The sequence below is a fragment of the Manis pentadactyla genome, chromosome 7 (genome assembly GCF_030020395.1).
Source record: "Manis pentadactyla isolate mManPen7 chromosome 7, mManPen7.hap1, whole genome shotgun sequence".
NCBI lineage: Eukaryota > Metazoa > Chordata > Mammalia > Pholidota > Manidae > Manis > Manis pentadactyla.
The window spans coordinates 25,791,993-25,811,646 of NC_080025.1; the positions used below are offsets into that span (position 1 = coordinate 25,791,993).

The window sequence follows — 19,654 nt, forward strand, 5'->3', positions numbered from 1 at the left end:
TGGAGAACACCACGTAGACTTGATACTGTTTCCAACTTTTCTCCATAAATTCTGGGGTTTCACTGGTTTATAAACTAGGGATGTGACGAATCCACTTTTTTTGGTATTCGACTGAATACCGAATAGTAGCTATTAATGTCTGTCAAACATGGACTATGACAAATCAGACAAGACAACCAAAAAAAAAAAACTTGCCACGTTTATTTTTACAGTGCTGTTAAAATCTTCCTGTAAATTAAAATGATTCATAGCATATTTATGGCCATTATCAGATGACCTTATGCAAATCTATTTGAGATAACGCACAAAGTTTAAGAAACCTTAAACTTGTATCTGTATTTTCTGTGTGCAATTTGACTACAGTACAAACTCCAAAGCATGATCCGTGCATTTTTGGTGAGATCATTCAAACTGTATTTAATACCTGTAGTTTACTCTGGGCAAATTGCATTATTTAAAAAAAAAAAAAAAACACCAGCCTCTCTGCATTCTCGGGGAGAAGTCTGCAGCGATGGTCTCCGTGGAGATCCTCAGCAGAACTGAACAGCCTCTCGGAGGGAACACTGCTTGGCGGAGCTCCAAGAAAAGACATCGCGATCGCTGGGAGATTAGGAGGCCTGATTGCGTTGTGTTTCCACCATTCCACAGGGTCGGCGGACCGGGGAGTGCAGGGCTCTGTCAGATTCAGTGACAGCTCCGTCTCCGCAGCGAGTGAGGAAACTGTGGACTGAGATTCCTGTACAATTTCATCCCAGAAACTCCAGACTTGTAGTCTCCATGCAAGATTTCTTTGTCGGCGGCTCGATAAACAGTTTATTTGTTTCAATTTTGATTTTGCCAATCATTGTTATTGGCATTTTCCTGCCTCCTGGTTTCTTCTTCAAGACTCTAAACAATTGCTTTAACATTCAAATGATTTTTTTTAATTTTTTTTTTTTTTTTGGTCTGAGCTGGATGGGTACAGCTTAAATCATGGGTCCAGCCTTAAAAAGCACCGTTTAACTTACACTGATCAATTTCAACATGGACTGTTTTTGTTTTTTTGCTTTTGTTTTTAAATAAAAAGCATCATTAATGCAGGGTTTTGCCAAACAGCCCAAACTGTATACATTACAATCATTAAAAGCTCTTATTTTTTTTAATATTAGTGCCGTTATCATGGAGAACAGCATGGCAGCTGTCTTCAGCAGCCTGTCATTTTTCTAGCATTTTCAGAAACTCATCGGAAATGGCGGTACCTGTGTTTCCCTTCGAAAGCCTCTCAGTACAGCACTCCTGTTCCTCTGTTAAAACTCCTTGTTAATCCAGTGATCTTTTAGGCCAAGGAAATATTTTGCGGTGGTGGTCTGGGTCCATACACCAGCAATGAAGGAGATAGATTTGTGTACTTGTGTTTTTTAATCAGCGTTAACATGGGCAGGCACCCTAATGTGTAGATATAAGGAAACATGCAGTGAAAATCTTGTAGGATGGGATGTGATAACAAGGTTCCAGTAATCCGAGCAGTCTAAAGAGGCCCACATCCTTCACCACAGAACATGGCTAATACCAAGTGCTCCTCTCGCTCTGCCTGTTGCGGATCTCCATGGCCTCAGGAGACCTATTTCTCCATGGTCTCTTCCGGACTGCACACTTCCACCATAGCTTGCTGGGCTGATCTAGATGTCTGTTTTGTTGTATGGAAATTTTGGGGGGAAAATCCAAAACACAAACTATGGGTTGAAATATTAACCGTCTCCTTGGTTCCTTGGTATTCACCGTGCCTGATCTGCACATTTCATCGTGGCTGTTTCTGTATAGCCTATACTGCATTAGCCCAAGAGATTGTTGCTTTGTAACTTTTTGCACTATTGTTTTGGCTGGATTTGTATTACACACGGTTTTAAAAAAAATTCCACACTATTCTCTGCCTTTTTTTTTTTTTGGTTTTTTTTTTTTTTCATATTTATTCCTTCCTGCACAAATTCCATATAGAGGCCTCTCATCCAGCTCTTCGCGATTTGGCTGCACTTGAACATTGATTGTCTGTTTACAACCCTCAGCAGTGTGCCTCCTAGAGGGCGTGATATATGTAGGTGTGCTGCAGCACTTGTTAATGGTCACAATAAATGCCACTTCACCAAGGAAGTCTCATATGAACAATTATGAACATCCAAAATTTATTTGGGGGGCAATAATCAACAATTGCAAAATTTGGGGGAAAATGGCACTATCCGTGTACGAATCGAATACAAATCAAAGATTTGTCACATCCCTAATAAAAACAAGATGGAGTTGTCTCTGCAACCATATCTGTAAGCTACACAGTGTGTTGGATTTTATGTTTCCCCCTCCAAATTGAATGGTTCTTTGGATTGCTCCAAATCAATCAGCTGTCCTGCAGTTTGGATAGAACTGGTTTTTAGGTTGGAACTTGGGCTCTGTTGACTGAAAATAGCTTTAAAACAGGAGCACTGAATTCAGTGTTTTAATAGAGCCATTGTAAATTAAATCACTCATCAGGCAAATCAGAAGTTTATTATAAAGTTTTGACTCGTGACTTCAGTGTTACAAATGAGACGTGCTTTTTTTTCACACTACAGATGAGTTGGGGGAAAGAAAATATTCACCCACAAAAAGGTGAAAACAAATGTCTAAAGTACTATTTTAGGATTAATTTCAGTGTGTTGTATTAAGGTGCCAGCGAGATTTCAGATTCCTGTAAACCTCTAAAGAAAAGGAGTCGCGCCTCAACTGACATAGAAATGACTGGCTCCACATACAGAGACGCATCTGACTCCGATTCTAGAGGACTGAGTGACCTGCAGGTAAGTACACTCGAGGGTTTGGACACAGTGCTCTTTTTTGCTTTGCAAGACCAGGTAATGTAATGCTTTGCCTGCCTTATTTGGGAAATTGGGGTATTTTTTAAATACTCCTAGGAAAAAAGTCATTTTGGTTATTTTGTAACTGATGAGTGTCTTAATTTTTCTGACCTCTTATGTTACAAATATAGTTTGTTTTTTAAATTTTAACTATAGTTTCTCTCAAAACACCAGACATGATATGCAGGGATTATGGAAAGAAAAAAAAAGGAAGAAAAGAGGTCATATCAAGGTTTATTTGAACAAGTGTTACTAGAATTTTTGTAGCACCTAGCTTTGAGGAAACTTCTGTTCTGCTTTTCTTAAAAACTTCTGTGTTTTCCCTGTAGGTGGGCTTTGGAAAGCAAGTAGACAGCCCTTCTGCTGCTGCAGATGCAGACATTTCTGATGTGCAGTCTGTGGACTCAAGTTTGTCAAGAAGAGGCATTGGAATGAGCAAGAAGGACACTGTGTGTCAGGTAGGCAAGTGACCGATCCTATTGCTTGAAACAATTGTTGTCATTAACAATACATTCCTTTAAAGCTACAGATCTAAAAGCCATTCCTGGCTCTTTTCTTCCCTTTCTGAGTTGGAATACTTAGTCACATGCAAGTGCCAGTCTTCACTGTGATACTCAGAAATAAATGGCAGATGACTGCTTTCAAAACATTTTCTTACTTAAATGTTGGTATTAACTGTTTGAATGTATCTTTACTCTCTTTGAAAAAAACTGCTTTGCCCTGTGAAGAAATGTTAGAAAGCATGCATATTCCAAAGAAGGAATCATAAAAAAATAAAGTATGACTTTTGAGCTGGATACCATATTGGCTCTGGAAATGACTACGGAGTTCTCAGTGAGGACCGCGGACCAGCGGCCTCAGCATTGTCAGGCTCCTTGTTGGAAATGCAAATTATTGGGCTCCGCCCCAGACCTGCTGAACAGGAAACAGGGGGAGAGGCTCCCCGGAGGATTCTGATGTCTGCTGAAGTTTGAGAACCACTGCTTTTTGCCTATTACAGATCTGTGAAAGTTCCGGGGACTCTCTGATTCCTTGTGAGGGAGAATGCTGCAGACAGTTTCACCTGGAGTGCCTGGGGTTGACCTCAGCCCCCGATGGAAAGTTCATCTGCATGGAATGTAGAACCGGTAAGCTTATATTTTGTTTTGATAGGTATGAAAGGTTGGGTAGGGAGGAATGTGCATGCCAGCATCTCCCATGACATCTCATTCTCTAACCACTTTCATATAACTCTCCTCCTCTCCCACAGGCGTTTTAACAAATTAAGATTGCCTAGCAATGAGGCTTCCCAAGATCAGAAGAGTGGTTAGCAATATTATTGTCAGCTTTCCTCCTACCAGGACCTTTACCATAAAGCCCATCAAATCATAAAGGTGTATTTGTGTGTTTTATCTAAGGAGCTATACAAAGTGTGTAGACAGAATTCATTTTCAGATGGGTTTAAGATTTCTGTTCTCAATAAATTATTTTAAAATCCCTTGACTTTAATAGACTGGAATCAGTCTCTATAACTATTACCATGTTGATTATAATTTTAGTGGAAAGACAAGCTACTGTAAACTGATTTTAAACATGGGGCTTTTAGAGTCACCATTATTTCTTATCCCCTGCAATATAGACTACCACCTATCAAAAGAATTCATAGAGAAAATTAGTTTAGTAACTTGCCCCATGTCACAAAGACACCCACAGGATGAAACTGGGGTATAACCCAGGAGGCAGTCTCGCCCCAGAGCTCTTGCACTTACCTCGTGCCTCCTAGCACCTTGACTAAGGCGGGTGGGGATCATAGTTCATGTATCATAGCGCACACAAACACTCTCTCACACACATATATACAAATGTGAAACTTAAGCTATAAAAGCTGTTTTGATCATATAACATTTTTCTCTATATAAAATATCATTTTAGTCATCACATTTAGACTCTGCAGTAAAACTTTTGAACAGTTTGCCAGCTGGCAGCCTTGAGGGGGTCACATGATTTGCACATTGTTTTATTTGGCTGTCAGAGTGTATTTTGAATGTGTGAACATGGATCAGGCACGTACTCCTGGTTCCCCACATTCCCTTCTCTCAAACCCGGTCACTCCAGTCCTTTATGTAGCCTGCCTGGCCCCTTTAAGAACTTAAGTTGCAATCTCTAATTTAAATTACTGATGGGATGGATCATGTATCTTGGTATTCAAAGACTCCTAACTCTAGAATCCAGCAGAATTCTGCCAACAAAGGTTAGATACAGTCTGATTTGGCATACTATTAGGAAATTTAAGAGAGAAATTTGCTTTAAAAACAAGTAGGATAAAGTTGGCTGGCTCACTTCTTGATACAAATTTGCTACAAAGCTACCATAATTAAAACAGCCTGGTACTGTTTTAATTATGACAGACATAGAAGCCAATGGAATAGAATAGAGAGCCCAGAAATAAACATTGACATACACAGACTAATGATTTTTTTACAAGGGTGCAAAGACCAATGGGGAAAGGGCAGTCTTTTCAACAAATGGTGCTGGGAAAATTGGATACCACATGCAAAGTGGACCTTTACCTAACACCATACACAAAAATTCAAAAAACTATAAAACTCTTAGAAGAAAACATAAGGGAAACACTTCGTGACATTGGCAGTGATTTCCTGAATATGACACCAAAGACACAGGCACCAAAAGAAAAAATAAACAAATGGGGCTTTATCAGAATTAAAACACTTTGCACACTAAAAGACACTATCAGCAGAGCAAAAAAGCAACCCACAAAACAGGAGGAAAAATTTGCAAATCGCATGTTTGATAAGGGATTGATACCAGAATAGATAAAGAACTCCTGCAAGTCAGCAACAAAACAACCCAGTGCAGAATTAGGGGATGACTTGAACAGACATCTCTCCAAAGAAGATACACAGATGATCAACAAACACATGAAAAGATGTTCAACATCATTAATCATCAGGGAAAAATGCAAATCTAAGCCATACCAGATGCCACTTCAGACTCATTAAGATGGCTATAGTTAAAAAAACAAAAGAGAAAGCTACAAATGTGGGCCAGGTATGGAAAAATTGGAACCTTTGGGCACTGTTGGTGGGCATGTAAAGTGGTACAGCCTCTGTGGAAAGCATTGTTGTTCCTCAAAGCATTAAACATAAACTGATTGAGCGATTTCCCTTCTGGTAATATCTCTAGAAGAACTGAAAGCAGGGACTCAAGCAGATATTGAACACCCATGTTCACTGCAGCGTTACTGAGAATAGCCAAGAGGTAGAAATGGGTGAATGATAAATAAAATGTGGTATGTACATGCAATGGAGTATTATTCTGCTTTAAAAATAAATGAAATTCTGTCACATGCTACGATATGGATGAGCCTTGAAGACATTATGCTGAGTGAAATAAGGCAGTCACAAAAGAAAAATACTGTAGTATTCCACTCACGTGAGTTCCCTAGAGTGGTCAAATACATGCAAACAGAAAGCCGAGCAGTTATTACCAGGTATTGGAGGGAGAAAGGAATGGGGAGTTACTGTTTAATGGGTACAAATTTCATTATGGGTTGATGAAAAAATTCTGGAGATGGCTAGTAGTGATGGTTGCAAAGTAATGTGAACATACTTAATGCCACTGAACTGCACACTACACATGATTAAAATAGTAAATTTTAGATTGTCTATTTTTCACAGTTTTCAATTGTTTTTAAAATTGCTTTTGATTTATTATCACATGAAAATTGGTTTGCTACCAATGACTACCAACATGAGAAGTGAAAACTAAGATGCTTCAAACCATTGTTTTAAGGTCATTTAGGAAGTGTTCTTTTGTTTGTCAAGAGAAACACTTCACAAGTAAACAGTATAAAAAGATACAGGACCAGTGAGTTCTTACCCCAGCACTTTCTGTTTAAAACAAATGCGATTCTGGAAAGGAGGCACTTCATTTGTTCTTTTGAATAAAATGCGTGGCAGGCGAGGTTACTTGTTACCTATTCTAATGAAGGCCGTATCCTAATGAAAAGGGAGGGTATTGGAAGCATTCACAGGCTAGAGCTCTAAATACCAGCCTTAGAAGGGCTGGATATTATAATCAGCCTAATTTTCATTTTCACATAGACCAGTTTATGCATTAGGCAAAGCTTGAAGTCTCAAATTTTTTAACCTTTAAGATAATTTTCTTTTAATTTTTAAAATTTCTGTAAGTTACTTTAAAAATAATGCTGTTGTTGTCACATCTACATACATGTTAAAATATAATTTGAAACTATATATGCAGTAGGAGAACCAACAAAAACCCTTCTATACTTAATTTTATTTCTACAACAATGCCAGAAAAAAAGATTGAACACCACAGTTGTATTAATTTTAACAAACTCTTATAATTCAGCCAATTTGAAAAGGTTAGGTACTTGCAAAGTCAATTCTAACTTTCTATAAAAAAATCAAAACAAAGCCATTCCTTGTATTTTTTTCCTTCAGATTTTTTATAGCACTATAAGAAAAATGGGCAGAAAAGACTTGAACACCTCCCAAAAAATGATCAAATAACCAATAAATAATAATAATTTCCATATATAAAACAGGCACAAAATGAAAACTCATATCTTAATTAAAAAGGCAATTACTGCTAGACATCTTATTCAAACTGTAGAAAATCAAGGACAAAGAGAAAGTATTAAAGTTACCTACAGAAAAGACAGTTACCTTCAAAGAACAACAAAACAAGTAATAAAATGTTGTAATTTGAAATTTGTTTACAGCTAAGCATTTTTTTCTGTGTCTTTATTGACCCTTGTGAGGCATCTGTTCATGTGCCTTGTCCATTTATGTATTGTGGTGTTAAAGGTGTTCTTATCATTTGTTAGGATTTTTAATTTATTTCTAATTACACAAGTATTACATAAATACCATGTTATGAAAATACATTTCCAGCTGAAGATTCCCATTATGATCAGTCTTAATCCTAGATCCCTACTTAATTCTGGCCCTCCAGTGTTCTTAGAGTGTCTACCCCTGTAAACTTTTTTCCGTGTGTATGTGTGTTTGTGTGTTAAAATGTATTACACCATTGTTCTGCACTTGCTTTTTTCACTGGGAGCTCTTTTTATGTCAATACAGACAATTCTATTTAATTCTGCATAGTGTTCCATAGTATACATATTTCATAGTTCATTTAACTATGCCTCTTTTGAAGGACATTTGAGTTGCTTTCTGTTGTTTGCAATTACAAACAAGACTTCAGTGAGCCTCTTTTTACATGCACAAGTCACAGGTTTGAAAGAGTCTTTACCTGCACAATGTAGATAGCAAGAAATAGAATTTCTAGGCTACGGAAAGTGAGTGCACTTTTATTTTAATGGGTTTTGCCCTGTTGCCTTTTCAGGGAGTTCCTACCTATCTAACCTCCTACCAGCAGTTATGTATTGTACAGCGTAACCACAGTACCTGTTTCCCTACACCCTGATCAACAACTGGTCTTACCAAGCTCTAAATTTTTTCCTACTTGATGAATTTTTTTAATGTTGCTTGTGGTTTTAATTAGCATTTATCTGATTATTAGTGAAGTTGAGCCCTCTTTCATGTTTATTGTTTGCTTTTCTGTAAGTTGCTTGTTCATCCCTTTGTCCACTTTCATATTAGGCTGTTACGTTTCTATACTGATTTATAATCCTTTGTAAGTCTTGTTTATCTTTGCTTTTCTCCATATGTGAACTCTTTTGTTCATCCTTTGTCATCTTTACTGCATATGTTTTTCCACATCTGTTTGTCTTTTACTTGTTCCTTCTTTTTTTTCTATCTTATTCTAGTTGGCATTGTTTCTTCCTTTTAATGTTTGGCAGAATGGCTAGGAACCATCTGAGCTTAAAGGTACTTTGTTGCAAGGTTTTTAATCACAATTTTAATTTCTTTTATAGTTTATAGAACTATCCATATTTTTATTTTTGTGCCAGTGTTGATAAGTTCTGGTTTTCTAGTAATCTGTTCATCTGAATTTTTTAATTTATTGGCAGAAATGTACTGATATTTTATTATCTTCCTGACATTCGTAGGGTTTGAGGTGTAATTGCAATTGAGATTATTTGTACCATTTTCCATTTATGAAAGCTGTTAACATTGCTGCATTATTTCCCTTTTTTTTTATTAGTCTCTCTTGCTAGGGGTATCAGTTTTATTAATCTTTTTCAAAAAACCAGCTTTTGGTATTGTTAATCCTCCCAATGTGTACTCCATCCTTGAAGAGTGCTTTGCCCTGAGTATGGAATTGTGTCTTGGTAACAGTTTCTTTCAGCCCTTTGAAGGTAGCATTCCATTGTTTTCTAGCCTCCGTTTTTCTCTTTCAGTCAGTTCTTTTGGAGGTAATTGTGTTTTCTGTGGGTAATGTAACATTTTCTCTTTGTTCTTGATTTTCTACAGTTTGAGTAAGATGTCTAGCTGTAATTTTCTGTGTTTTTAATTAGCATTATGAGTTTTCATTTTATGTCTGCTTTATGTATGGAAATTGTAAGTGATTAATGGAATCAGATGTCTTTGGTAATTTATTTTGTGTTGAGAAGATGTTGCTACTCCCAGCTCCCTTGTGTTGAAAAATTCTGTTTGGGGTTTTCTGTGGAACTGATTTTAGTAAAGAGAAGTGGAAATCTAAATTGTTTTTATGGCTATATGTCCAAATTGATTATCAGTTATTCTAACAAAATTGATAAATACCCTTTTAAATGAACCATGTATTTACAATGTCTTTTTTTGTATGTTTAAAATGTATCATATTAATGGAATCTTTTGGGGATAGCTCTTTGATGTCAGTAGCTGCTTCTATTTAAAAGGAATATGCTCAAGTCAGATTTTATTTTTAATCTGTGTTCCTCAACCAATTTTTCAGGTCAGCACCCATGTTTTTCATGTAAGGTGTCTGGTATGGATGTGAAACGTTGCTCTGTTGGTGCTTGTGGGAAATTTTATCATGAAGCCTGTGTCCGCAAATTCGCCACTGCCATCTTTGAATCAAAAGGATTCCGCTGTCCCCAGCACTGCTGCTCTGCCTGCTCCATGGAGAAGGATATCCACAAAGCAAGTAAAGGTAAAACAGAGCTAAACAGGGGACAAAGATTTTACGTGCAGTAGCAGATAAGCACATTATTATAGAGAACATTGAGCATTCTCCTTCGGTTTATCTGTAGATATAAAATGTCAGCCGCAATAAAGAGCATGTTAAGTTGTGACTCAACCATGAGAAGAAAATTTCATATGTTCAAAATGACCCTTGAGAACTCCTTACACAGGTACCATTTCTCCAGTGTTGGAGCAGACGAATTTTCCTTGCATGATCTCTGGATGGGCGCTGCATTTAGGGCCCAAACAGCATAGGAATGGCACAGCCAAACTAGTGATGAAAAATATTTTTATCTTACTATACCCAGCATCACATGGAAACCCAGAAGAGCCCAACTCCAAAAATCTCATGTTACATGCAGCGGATGCCTTTTTGATGTCACTTCCTGTGGACTTGTCTTTAAACAGGTCGCATGGTGAGATGCTTGCGGTGTCCCCTAGCCTATCACGCTGGAGATGCCTGTATTGCTGCCGGGAGCATATTTGTGTCCTCCTATATCCTCATCTGCAGTAATCATTCCAAACGGAGCAGCAGTTCTTCCTCTGCTGTAAATGTAGGCTTTTGTTTCGTTTGTGCCAGAGGTGAGTGTCAGTCCCTTCTCTTTAGTTCTTTCTAGTTCACTGGCATATGTCTCCATTAGAGTCGTTTCAGTAACATCCTTGAGACTGATTAACACTTCCATTAACTAACTAGTCCCTTTTATAACATTAGACATCCAGATTGTTAGAATATTAATTCTTCCATAAATTGAGCTAAAATCTGCATTTTTAAAAAACAACTTAGAATTATAGATAAGATCTTGATATTCCTATTGGAAGCATCAAAAGATTAATATAGTCCCTTCTGCAAACAATTCTATTCAAAGTAGACTCTTGCCGTGTCATATTTTTTAATCCAGAACTTTCAGCTGATTGAGATTTCACTTGGAAGGCAAGACAAGCACATTTATTTTTTAATTGTTTATGTTGTATTTTGTCATGTTTTGGTCTGGCATTGAGGAAGGCCTGATGGGATACAGCCAAGGCAGCATGTGTGGTGGTGGTAGTTAAGAGCCAGCAATGTAAGCTTTCTTACTTGCCAGCTGTTGATATTTAAGTATGCCAAGAGATTGATAGACTAAAAACAATATTGTGTCCCTGAGGGGGTCAGTGAACTGGAGTTCGTGATAACTATAAAATAGAACTTCTTTAGTTGAATATGATACAGAGTATCCAGCTTTTCAGAGTATCTCAGCTGTATTATAATAAAGCAGTTTTGGGTATGTAGTGTTTTAGAAACCAGTATCCTCAAATGCAGTTTTGTTTTTGTTTTTTTAATTGCTAACTTTTCTAAACCTCCATTAGTGTGAAATATTTGAAAGGATTCTAGGGTATATCAAGCATATGGCATAATCATATCAGATTATATTTAGACTTGATTGAAGATAAGGTTTTTGTGTTTTGTTTTTTGCTTTAAGAGATAGTTTCTTTAATTTGGTGAAAGTACCGTATTTTTTAATAGAATATAGGTAGTATGATAGACACTGGATTGTTTTGCTTTTGCATCTCTCCTTTAAAAAAAAAAGAAAAATAGGAGGTGGGCAGTAAAAGATTAAAAATGATAGTCCTTTTTTGTAACAGCCAGGTGAGTCCACTGTATATTCTGCATTCAGTTTGCTGAGTTTTGTTAGCACATGGGGCTGTCTGTCATTAGAGGAGAAGCATGTGTCTCTTTACTAGAGCAATTATAACTGTATCCTGCTCTGAAACCTGGCTGGTATCTGAAGGAGTAGGCTTGAAATGTTTATGCCACACTGTGACAGGTGACACAAAGGAGTCAAACAGTCAAAAGAAATTAAAAATCACCACAAGTGTCTTTTCCATCTCCTCCTCCCTAAGAAAGTAATGACAGGATTGGAAATACTGAATTATCAATTGAATGGGTAGCTTTAGAGACTTTTAAACAGATGAGTGTTAACAATAACAAAGCCACTATTGCTTTGTAAATATTTTACTCTGCCATCCTAGGCACTTTTACGTTTGTCTGTGTGTATGTGTAACTGAGCCAACATTTTAAATATCAAGTTTATAATTATCATGTTGGCTTACTTTGGAGTATATTCTAAATCAAGCACCATCAGTATATGAACCAGTATTTGCCTTTGCTCTGTTTCATTCAATAATTGGACGGCCTTTAACACAGGTGTTTTCAATTTAAGGTAGACAGAACATGGCCCATTGTCAAAAACCTAGTTTTATAGACACTCTAGCTATTTTAAGTTCAACTTATGCCTCTATTAAAAGCTTGAGATAATGGAAGTGAGGGGGAAACTCATGTTTTAACAGGATTTGTATTTGCATCTTAACAATTAGGCAGTTATTTTGAAAGATTTACTGTATTTAAGGGCCGATTTAGGCAAGATTATTTAATCCCCAGATATTTTAATTGTGAAACTTTGTGCAGTAAACAGAAACTTTCATTTTCCTTCATGGTTGACAGAAACGTATTCTAAATAGATGTTGAGATTTGAGAAGGTGTAAATCAAAAGTTTGCCGGAAGTAAATCACGTTTTTGTTTATCAGTACTCATAGAGGTCTCCTTTTTAAAGGGACCCATTGCAATAACGCATAAAAAGCAATCCTTATTTATGTTTTGGTTTTAGAAAACAGCTTGTTGGGCTTTTGCTTCTTGCCTCATACAAAATGTTTCCCTCATAAAGGATTTTTCTCTTAGTTCTTGGTCATTGGTTGTTTAAAATCATTAAGCTGATTCTGAATATCAAGAAATATTTTTAGGAATGTTTCAAAGTTGAGAGAACATTGCTCCTCCCCTGCGCCCCCAGGTGCCATAGGAATGTTCTTCTGCATTGCACTGTAGTATATGTTCCTTAGCATTTTCTTGCATCTGGAAGGTGGTGTAAAATAAAAGTTACATAACATTCTGTGCCTTTCTTTGTAATGGTAATGTGAAATGGAGAAAGTACATTAGGGTTTTTTCTTTTCATTTTAATAATGATAGCAATTTATTTTGCATCTGTCAATCAAATTCTACTAGACACTCTGAATAAATTGCCACAGTTGCCCTAAGAAATTATTTCTCATTTTACATGGATGAGAACAGTGCAGCCCAGATTAAATGATTTACCTGAAGGTCACACCAGTTGTTAAATAGAGGAACTAGCATTTGTACTCCATCTTTATTTCAAAGCCTGTGTTTTTTTACACTACACCACTTCTCTTTCTTAAATTTATGAAATCCGTTCAATTTTATGTAACTTTCATTCAGGATTTTTATGTTACTGCCAATTAGCGATGTCAAGTTCCATTCTCCCTCCTGGGTCAGTGATATTGCTTGAATCTGTCTCCCTGTGGGGTGGCACCGAATGAAGATCACATCCACAAAATCACGTGAATGGTAACTTCTCTAAGAACAAACTCTTCCCCTCTTTGCAAAACAGTCTCTCTGAAACTGCTGTCCTGATTTGTACTGTTCAGTCCTAGATGATTAAAAACTGACCAGTAACCAAACAGAGAAATTTCTCTGATCTCACAGTTCACTGAGTTAGGAGTGGCCTAGAGCTCTGTTATGAACTCAACTGGGGGAGGAGGATGGGAGGGAGGGTGTCACAGGTGGCTTAGAGCCCATCTTACGTTCTCCAAATAGCATGGCTTTGGTGGCAGATCAAAAGGACTTTTTTTATAAGCCCTTAAGTTGGTAATCACTTTATATCATGAAGGGGAAAAAAATGAATGGTTTGCATTATCTCAGTAAAGTTCAGTAAGTTAAGGCTCCTTTAAAATGCTGTTACCATACTGACAGAAGCTTCAGGATGGCAGAGGAAGCTAGAACTCATTTGAGTGTATCTCAAGATGTGTGTAGAGCAGAGATTCAGTTCTGCCTTAAATGCTACTAGGTACATTGACGGTGGGTCAGGGGCTGTGCTATGCTATATAAATAACTCTTATTTTTATCAAGTAAGTGATATGTCATGTTGTTCCTTGGATTGTCATCATAGTACTTCTAAATATTAAGGAATGTAGCTTCTTGTACATGCAGGTTTTCAGTATGATGTCAAATACAGTTCACGCCTTCAAATTAATGTGGATGTTTTCCTCTGGGTATACAGGGAGGGATATGGTGTTGAGTAGTTTAAACTCCCTTTAATAACTATTGAAAGCCTTTTCTGTCAGATCTTTCTTTTTCTTCATATTCTCTTCCCCTCCCCCGCAACCTTAAGCACAGCTACATAATAGGTGTTGGTTTATTTTTTTCCTCACGGAATCATGGGTAGTTTCATTGCAGCTCATCTCTTTCTGTTTGTTTCGTATAGGGCTGATAGTTCAGGACCATTCAGACCCCATGTTCAGTTCATATGCCTATAAGTCCCACTACCTACTGAATGAATCAAATCGTGCAGAGTTGATGAAATTACCTATGATTCCTTCTTCGTCAGCTTCCAAAAAGAAATGTGAGAAAGGTAATAATCACAATAGTTTATCTCTTGCTTTATTTTTCCTTTCCTTTTTTTTTCTCTTTTAATTAAGGGGGGAAATGTATGCCTGTCAAGCACCATCTGTTGCTTTTGGTAAATTCTACCTTGGTGGTTGTGACTGTGTCTTCATATGGCTACAAAATTATTAAAAGGGGCTTAAAATAATTCCGTTCTTACAAATTTTTACTTACTCTTCTCAAAATAAATTTTCACACATTCCATGTATCTGTAGGTATTAAATAGAGAAACTAGAATATCTTAAGGGTCTTTCTCTTTTGCTTTATCATGTTAAAATGCAAATGATATAATTTGTTACTAACTTTCAACTAAATAACAAGATAGATTATTGGAACCAAGATACTGATAATTAATTTTTTTATTTTAGAATACACTGTATCATTTTGTTTCTTAAATGTTTTTGTTAAGATGCTATGACAACTAGTTGCCCTTCTCTTAGGAGACATTAATGGGCAGCTGGGGGAGATACCCCAAATACTGGCTACTGAAAGGTGACCCAGGTGAACTGAAGAATTTCTTATGGATAAGTTGTCCACAGAGAGCCAAGATCTTAATGTATATTTATGTTATCCCAATTAATTTAATCTGTGGAAGAAAATATTATCTTCTCTTTAGCTTTATGTAGCCTACTTGTAATAAAGGGAAATAGTGGTTTAGCAGTAATGTGTTATTTGGGAAGTTATTATCCCAGAGGGTAAAATAAGTGACCTGACAGGGGAAGACCTTTTCCAGTGTACATTCCCATTATGATCTAGGGACCCGGTCCAGAATCTTTAGAGAAAAATCGTTGTGCCTGATATACCAGGTGTATTTGAATTAGGCTTTTTCCATTCTTATGTTGCCTGCGTGATGGGTCTTTGCTCTTTGTTCAACATCTGGAGCGCAGCCCATGCCTGAGAAAGTACAGCCAAGCGACTTGACTAGAACTGATGAGAAGTAGGTCGGAGAGTGTCAACGTTTTTCTTTGTTTTCCATTGAAGTCAGTGTTTGTCACCTTGCTGGTGACACCACCTGCTTCCAAAACTAGTGGACTTAGGCCTGACTAACTTGATAATGCAATAAAATTAGGCTACACAAGGCATTTTAGGAAATGCCTTATTTCCTGTTGTTGCCTTCATAAAATTAGATCAATTCAATGACCGTCAGTTTGTTTTCAGTATTGAGTACTGACCTTGACGTGAGTTGAAATTATTTTGAGCCCTCTCTTTGCTTAGCTTGAACCATATCTTTCTTCTCTCACATCCTAAAGCAGTTTTCTTGCATAGCACCAAGGTGGATTGTTCATATTTTCATTTTTCTATTTCCCTTGTGTTTTGGAGGTTTTTTTGTTTTGATTTTTGGTTTTTGTGGGGATTTTTGGGGTTTTTTTTTTGTTTTTTTTGGTCAAAAAGTCATGATTTTACTGATGATTCTGGGTCTGTATTTCCTCTGAAGTAAGACTTAAAATGAAGGACTCTTCCATAATGTTAAAAATGGCCCGCCTGCCTTCTATATCAGTTGTAATAATCATAGGTCCTCCAAAGCTGTTTGCAAAGACTGTTCTCCCTATTGGTTATTCCTTTTTGATGGAAAAGTGAATTATCTCATTTTACCTTAAACTTACAGAATTCCCCACCTAGGCTAAGAGCACTCAGGCAGCTAATCTCTAGGTTGGACAATTGGAACAGTTAATCCATATTGAGATCTACAGACCAAGGAAAATAATCCCATTGATTGAAGTAAAGCTTTGAAGCAGAGGAAATATAGTAATTTAATTCATCACTGATTGTATATGGGTTTTGTTTTTGTTTTTATGTTAATCAGTTAGAAATTTGAAAGTCTACAGGAACACAAGACTTTCTGGAAAGTTGCTAACAAAGCCACAAAAGGTTGGAGCATGTGATTTGATAAAAGCTGTATGGAAGGCTCTTAACCTTCTGCTTATGAGACTTTAAATCTCAGCACACTCATGGGTTACAGGCCTGACTTTCCAATGGAATGTTTTTTTTGTTTTGTTTTGCAGTGAATGTCTATTATATTTCATCTTCAGTGGTTAACATTCCTTCTCTGTCACTTGTAGAAATACTTACTAGAAATGTGTAATCTCTCCCCAAACCTCCTTTATTTCTTTGCATTTAAAAATATTATTTTGTTTGGTTTGCTGCCCTTGTTTTGGTCTTAATCCAGATCATTTTGTGTATTTCAAAGGAGAGGGTTTTGCTAGAAAACTTGGAGGGATCTCCTTGCGTGTGGCACTGCATCCTGATAGTTTTATGCTATAAAGCAGTGGTTCTCAATATGAAGTCAGAAAAGACTTAGATGAACAATTTTGAACTACACTTAATATTTCAGAAAATCTAACAATCACACATTTACACAAAGGCTGTGTGCATTTCTTTATATTTGGCTACGATTTTACCAGTTTAATATGGCAAGCCTAGTTTTGTTATTGGGATCAGAAGCATTGATTGGCAGTTGTCTACTTCTTTGGTTATTAAAGACAGGAGAAATTTTACTTTTCAAATACAGGGATTTGGGTTTTGTTTTTTACTTTTGGGGGTCTTTTTGGTTGACAAAATACTTGAGAACTTATGGGTCCTTGAGGAAGGGAAGGGATCCTTGGTGATGTAGGCTGCAAACCACTGCTGTATAGCCTGTTTGACTTTATCTTCACTGAAAAGGTAATGATGTAATCACCAGTTTGAGAAAGGACTATCCTTTGGCTTTTTTGTATGTTTTTAAGGAAAGGAAAAATTATTGATCTACCTATTGGCTACTTACATTCTTGCTAATTTTATTGTAAAGGGATTTAGTTACTGTAGCAGTGGATTAAAATATAGACATTGCTTGCTTTCTTAGCCCTCAAGAGAAAAGAAAGTAAGTTGCTACATATTTCTTTGAAAATACATTCTCAAATCTACTCAGTCTAAAGATTTTATGATTCTCTTTTGTCATATGTTAGAGTTTGAGTTGCCTGATAAAACCAATACCTCAATAGCCCACATTTTTAGAAGGGTAAAGAATACAGTGACTTTCATATTTCTCAAAAGCTTTACAGTTCTGGCCACTGAAGCCCCCAAAAGGGACTGAAGTAGCTTATTCAGTTAATTTGCTTTCTATTTTAATCCATCACTACAGATGTAACTCAATCCCGTTGTTATTTTCCCCCTAATTTGAATCAAATTTAATGACAAAAGATAACTCTCTCCTTTTTCTTTTTCTCTTTCCTCTTTTCTCAGTTATTAAGACTATTTATTTGTTTCAAGGTGGAAGACTGCTCTGCTGTGAATCGTGCCCAGCTTCCTTCCACCCAGAATGCCTGAGCATAGAAATGCCAGAAGGCTGCTGGAACTGTAATGACTGTAAAGCTGGCAAGAAACTACATTACAAGCAGATTGTTTGGGTCAAGTTGGGCAATTACAGGCAAGTTTTTCCAGGGACAAAGAGGAAGTATTCAGTCGCTGTTCAGACATAGGTTCATAACTGATACACAGAGTGGCGGGGAGATAGGTAAACTAGCATAAAGCTGCGCCTTGAAAGAAAGAGGAGAAACATTGTTTTGAGTCTGGGTTTTTTAGGATTGGGAAGGATAGTTGTTCGGTTTGTTTGTTTGCTTTTGGTTGGTTGATAGTTGACTTGTTTTTAAGTTCTAAGAGTTATTTTATACTAATGAACTGTGTATTAGTAGATTTTGGAATAAAAGGTCTTATGTGGATAGTGGGGAAAATGTGTCCTAGTTAGATTTATATTAATTTCTGATTTCTAATAAAAATAAGAGTTTATATCCTGGCCAAAATATCTCTCTTTGCCCCTAAATCTGTCCATTTTAGTTTAGCTGTAGACTCTAAACTGTGTGCCAAAGAGAGCCTTTTAGGATTAAAAGAGAGATCATTTCATTAACAGCATTTAGTTCTTAAGGGAATGAGTAAGAGGTATGTGTGACTGCCATTATTTATTTCAATAACTTTTCCCTTTTAAGAAGCCTCTTTTAAACAAGGTTTCATTACACAGGAATAATGATATATTTTTAAAATTCTGTTCTATATTGTGAAGCATATTGTTTGTCATTTTACTAAGAAAATAGATACTATTCAGGAGTCCACAATACAGTGCTGCCTGTGAATTGGAATCCTAAGTAAAAATGTATTTCTACAGAATTTCAAACACATTGTAATGTATGTTAGCAAGGGCTCTGCCATTTTCTCTATGTTTTAAATAATGCTACTTGCGTACCCATTTAACTTTAAAAACTTCTAGTTTAGCTGCGATGAGGGGCATTGAGGTTGAGAAGCCACGTCCCCGACCCCAAATTTATTTTTTTAACATTTGACAGGAAGCCCCCACATCCTAAAAAAAAATATTGGCAGTTTAAATACATAAAAATTTTTATACTGTATGGGAAAAGATATAAAATTTTTAAAGACAAATGTCAAACCAAGGGAAAGTATTTGCTCTTCTACTTTCAATAAGAAAAGACAAATAAGTTACCTAGAAAAGGGGGCTGAGAAGAGAGAGCCAGTCTGCAGAAGAATAGCAAATGGAAAAATAAACATAAAAATGCTCAGACTCACTAAAAGGAAATGTACCTGAAAAACAAAGGGGGTTTTTTCCCCCAGTTTTTGTTCAGATTGGCAAAGACTTAAAAGAGCAGTAATTTTGCAGTTGGGGAGGGCCTGAGGCAGCATGTATTCAAAATTGCCACCGTTTATATACCCTGTGACCCAGCCCTTCCCCTCCAAGGCATTTATCTAAGGAAAAAGAATTGGACAGGCAGGCAAAAATTATTTGTAGGGGTACTCGTTGCAGTATTTTCTTCTAATTGCAAAAATTGGAAATAACCCAAATGCTCAATCAGTAGGGGATTTGTCAAACAAATTATAGTGTATATTGTAGAACACCTGGAAGCCAATAAAAGGATAAAGCAGGTCTGGATAGTCACATGGGAAGATATCTATAATATATGGTTGAATTGAAAAAACATGTTAATGGTATATCATCTTTCCATGTGTTTTTATAATTTTTAAAATTGTAGATCTAGATATATTTTTTCAATACCTAGAAAGAAATACGTCTAATATTAATTATCTGAGGCATGAGGGAGTCATTTTCAGTTTTTCCGTTATACGTTTCTACTTTATTTTAATTTCTAAAAGAAACACACTGCTTTTATAATTAAAAATATGTATCTTTCTGGTGGAGAAGGATGTGGGTTTGACGATTAATAGGT

General features: G+C 36.5%; 1 protein-coding gene across 5 annotated transcripts in view; it reads left to right on the forward strand.

Moving 5' to 3' along the window:
* NSD3 (nuclear receptor binding SET domain protein 3) overlaps nt 1–19,654 on the forward strand; it is a 92,624-nt gene that overhangs the window by 54,567 nt on the left and 18,403 nt on the right. For 3 of the 5 annotated variants that reach the window (XM_036932183.2, XM_036932182.2, XM_036932185.2), the window contains 7 exons: nt 2,677–2,807; nt 3,194–3,322; nt 3,865–3,991; nt 9,729–9,926; nt 10,367–10,540; nt 14,269–14,415; nt 17,694–17,850. In XM_036932183.2, the coding sequence (XP_036788078.2) occupies nt 2,677–2,807; nt 3,194–3,322; nt 3,865–3,991; nt 9,729–9,926; nt 10,367–10,540; nt 14,269–14,415; nt 17,694–17,850 (1,063 nt within the window). Of the gene's footprint in view, nt 1–648; nt 2,303–2,676; nt 2,808–3,193; nt 3,323–3,864; nt 3,992–9,728; nt 9,927–10,366; nt 10,541–14,268; nt 14,416–17,693; nt 17,851–19,654 lie in introns of those variants that run through there. The other 2 variants (XM_036932186.2, XM_036932187.2) reach the window with 2 other exon arrangements.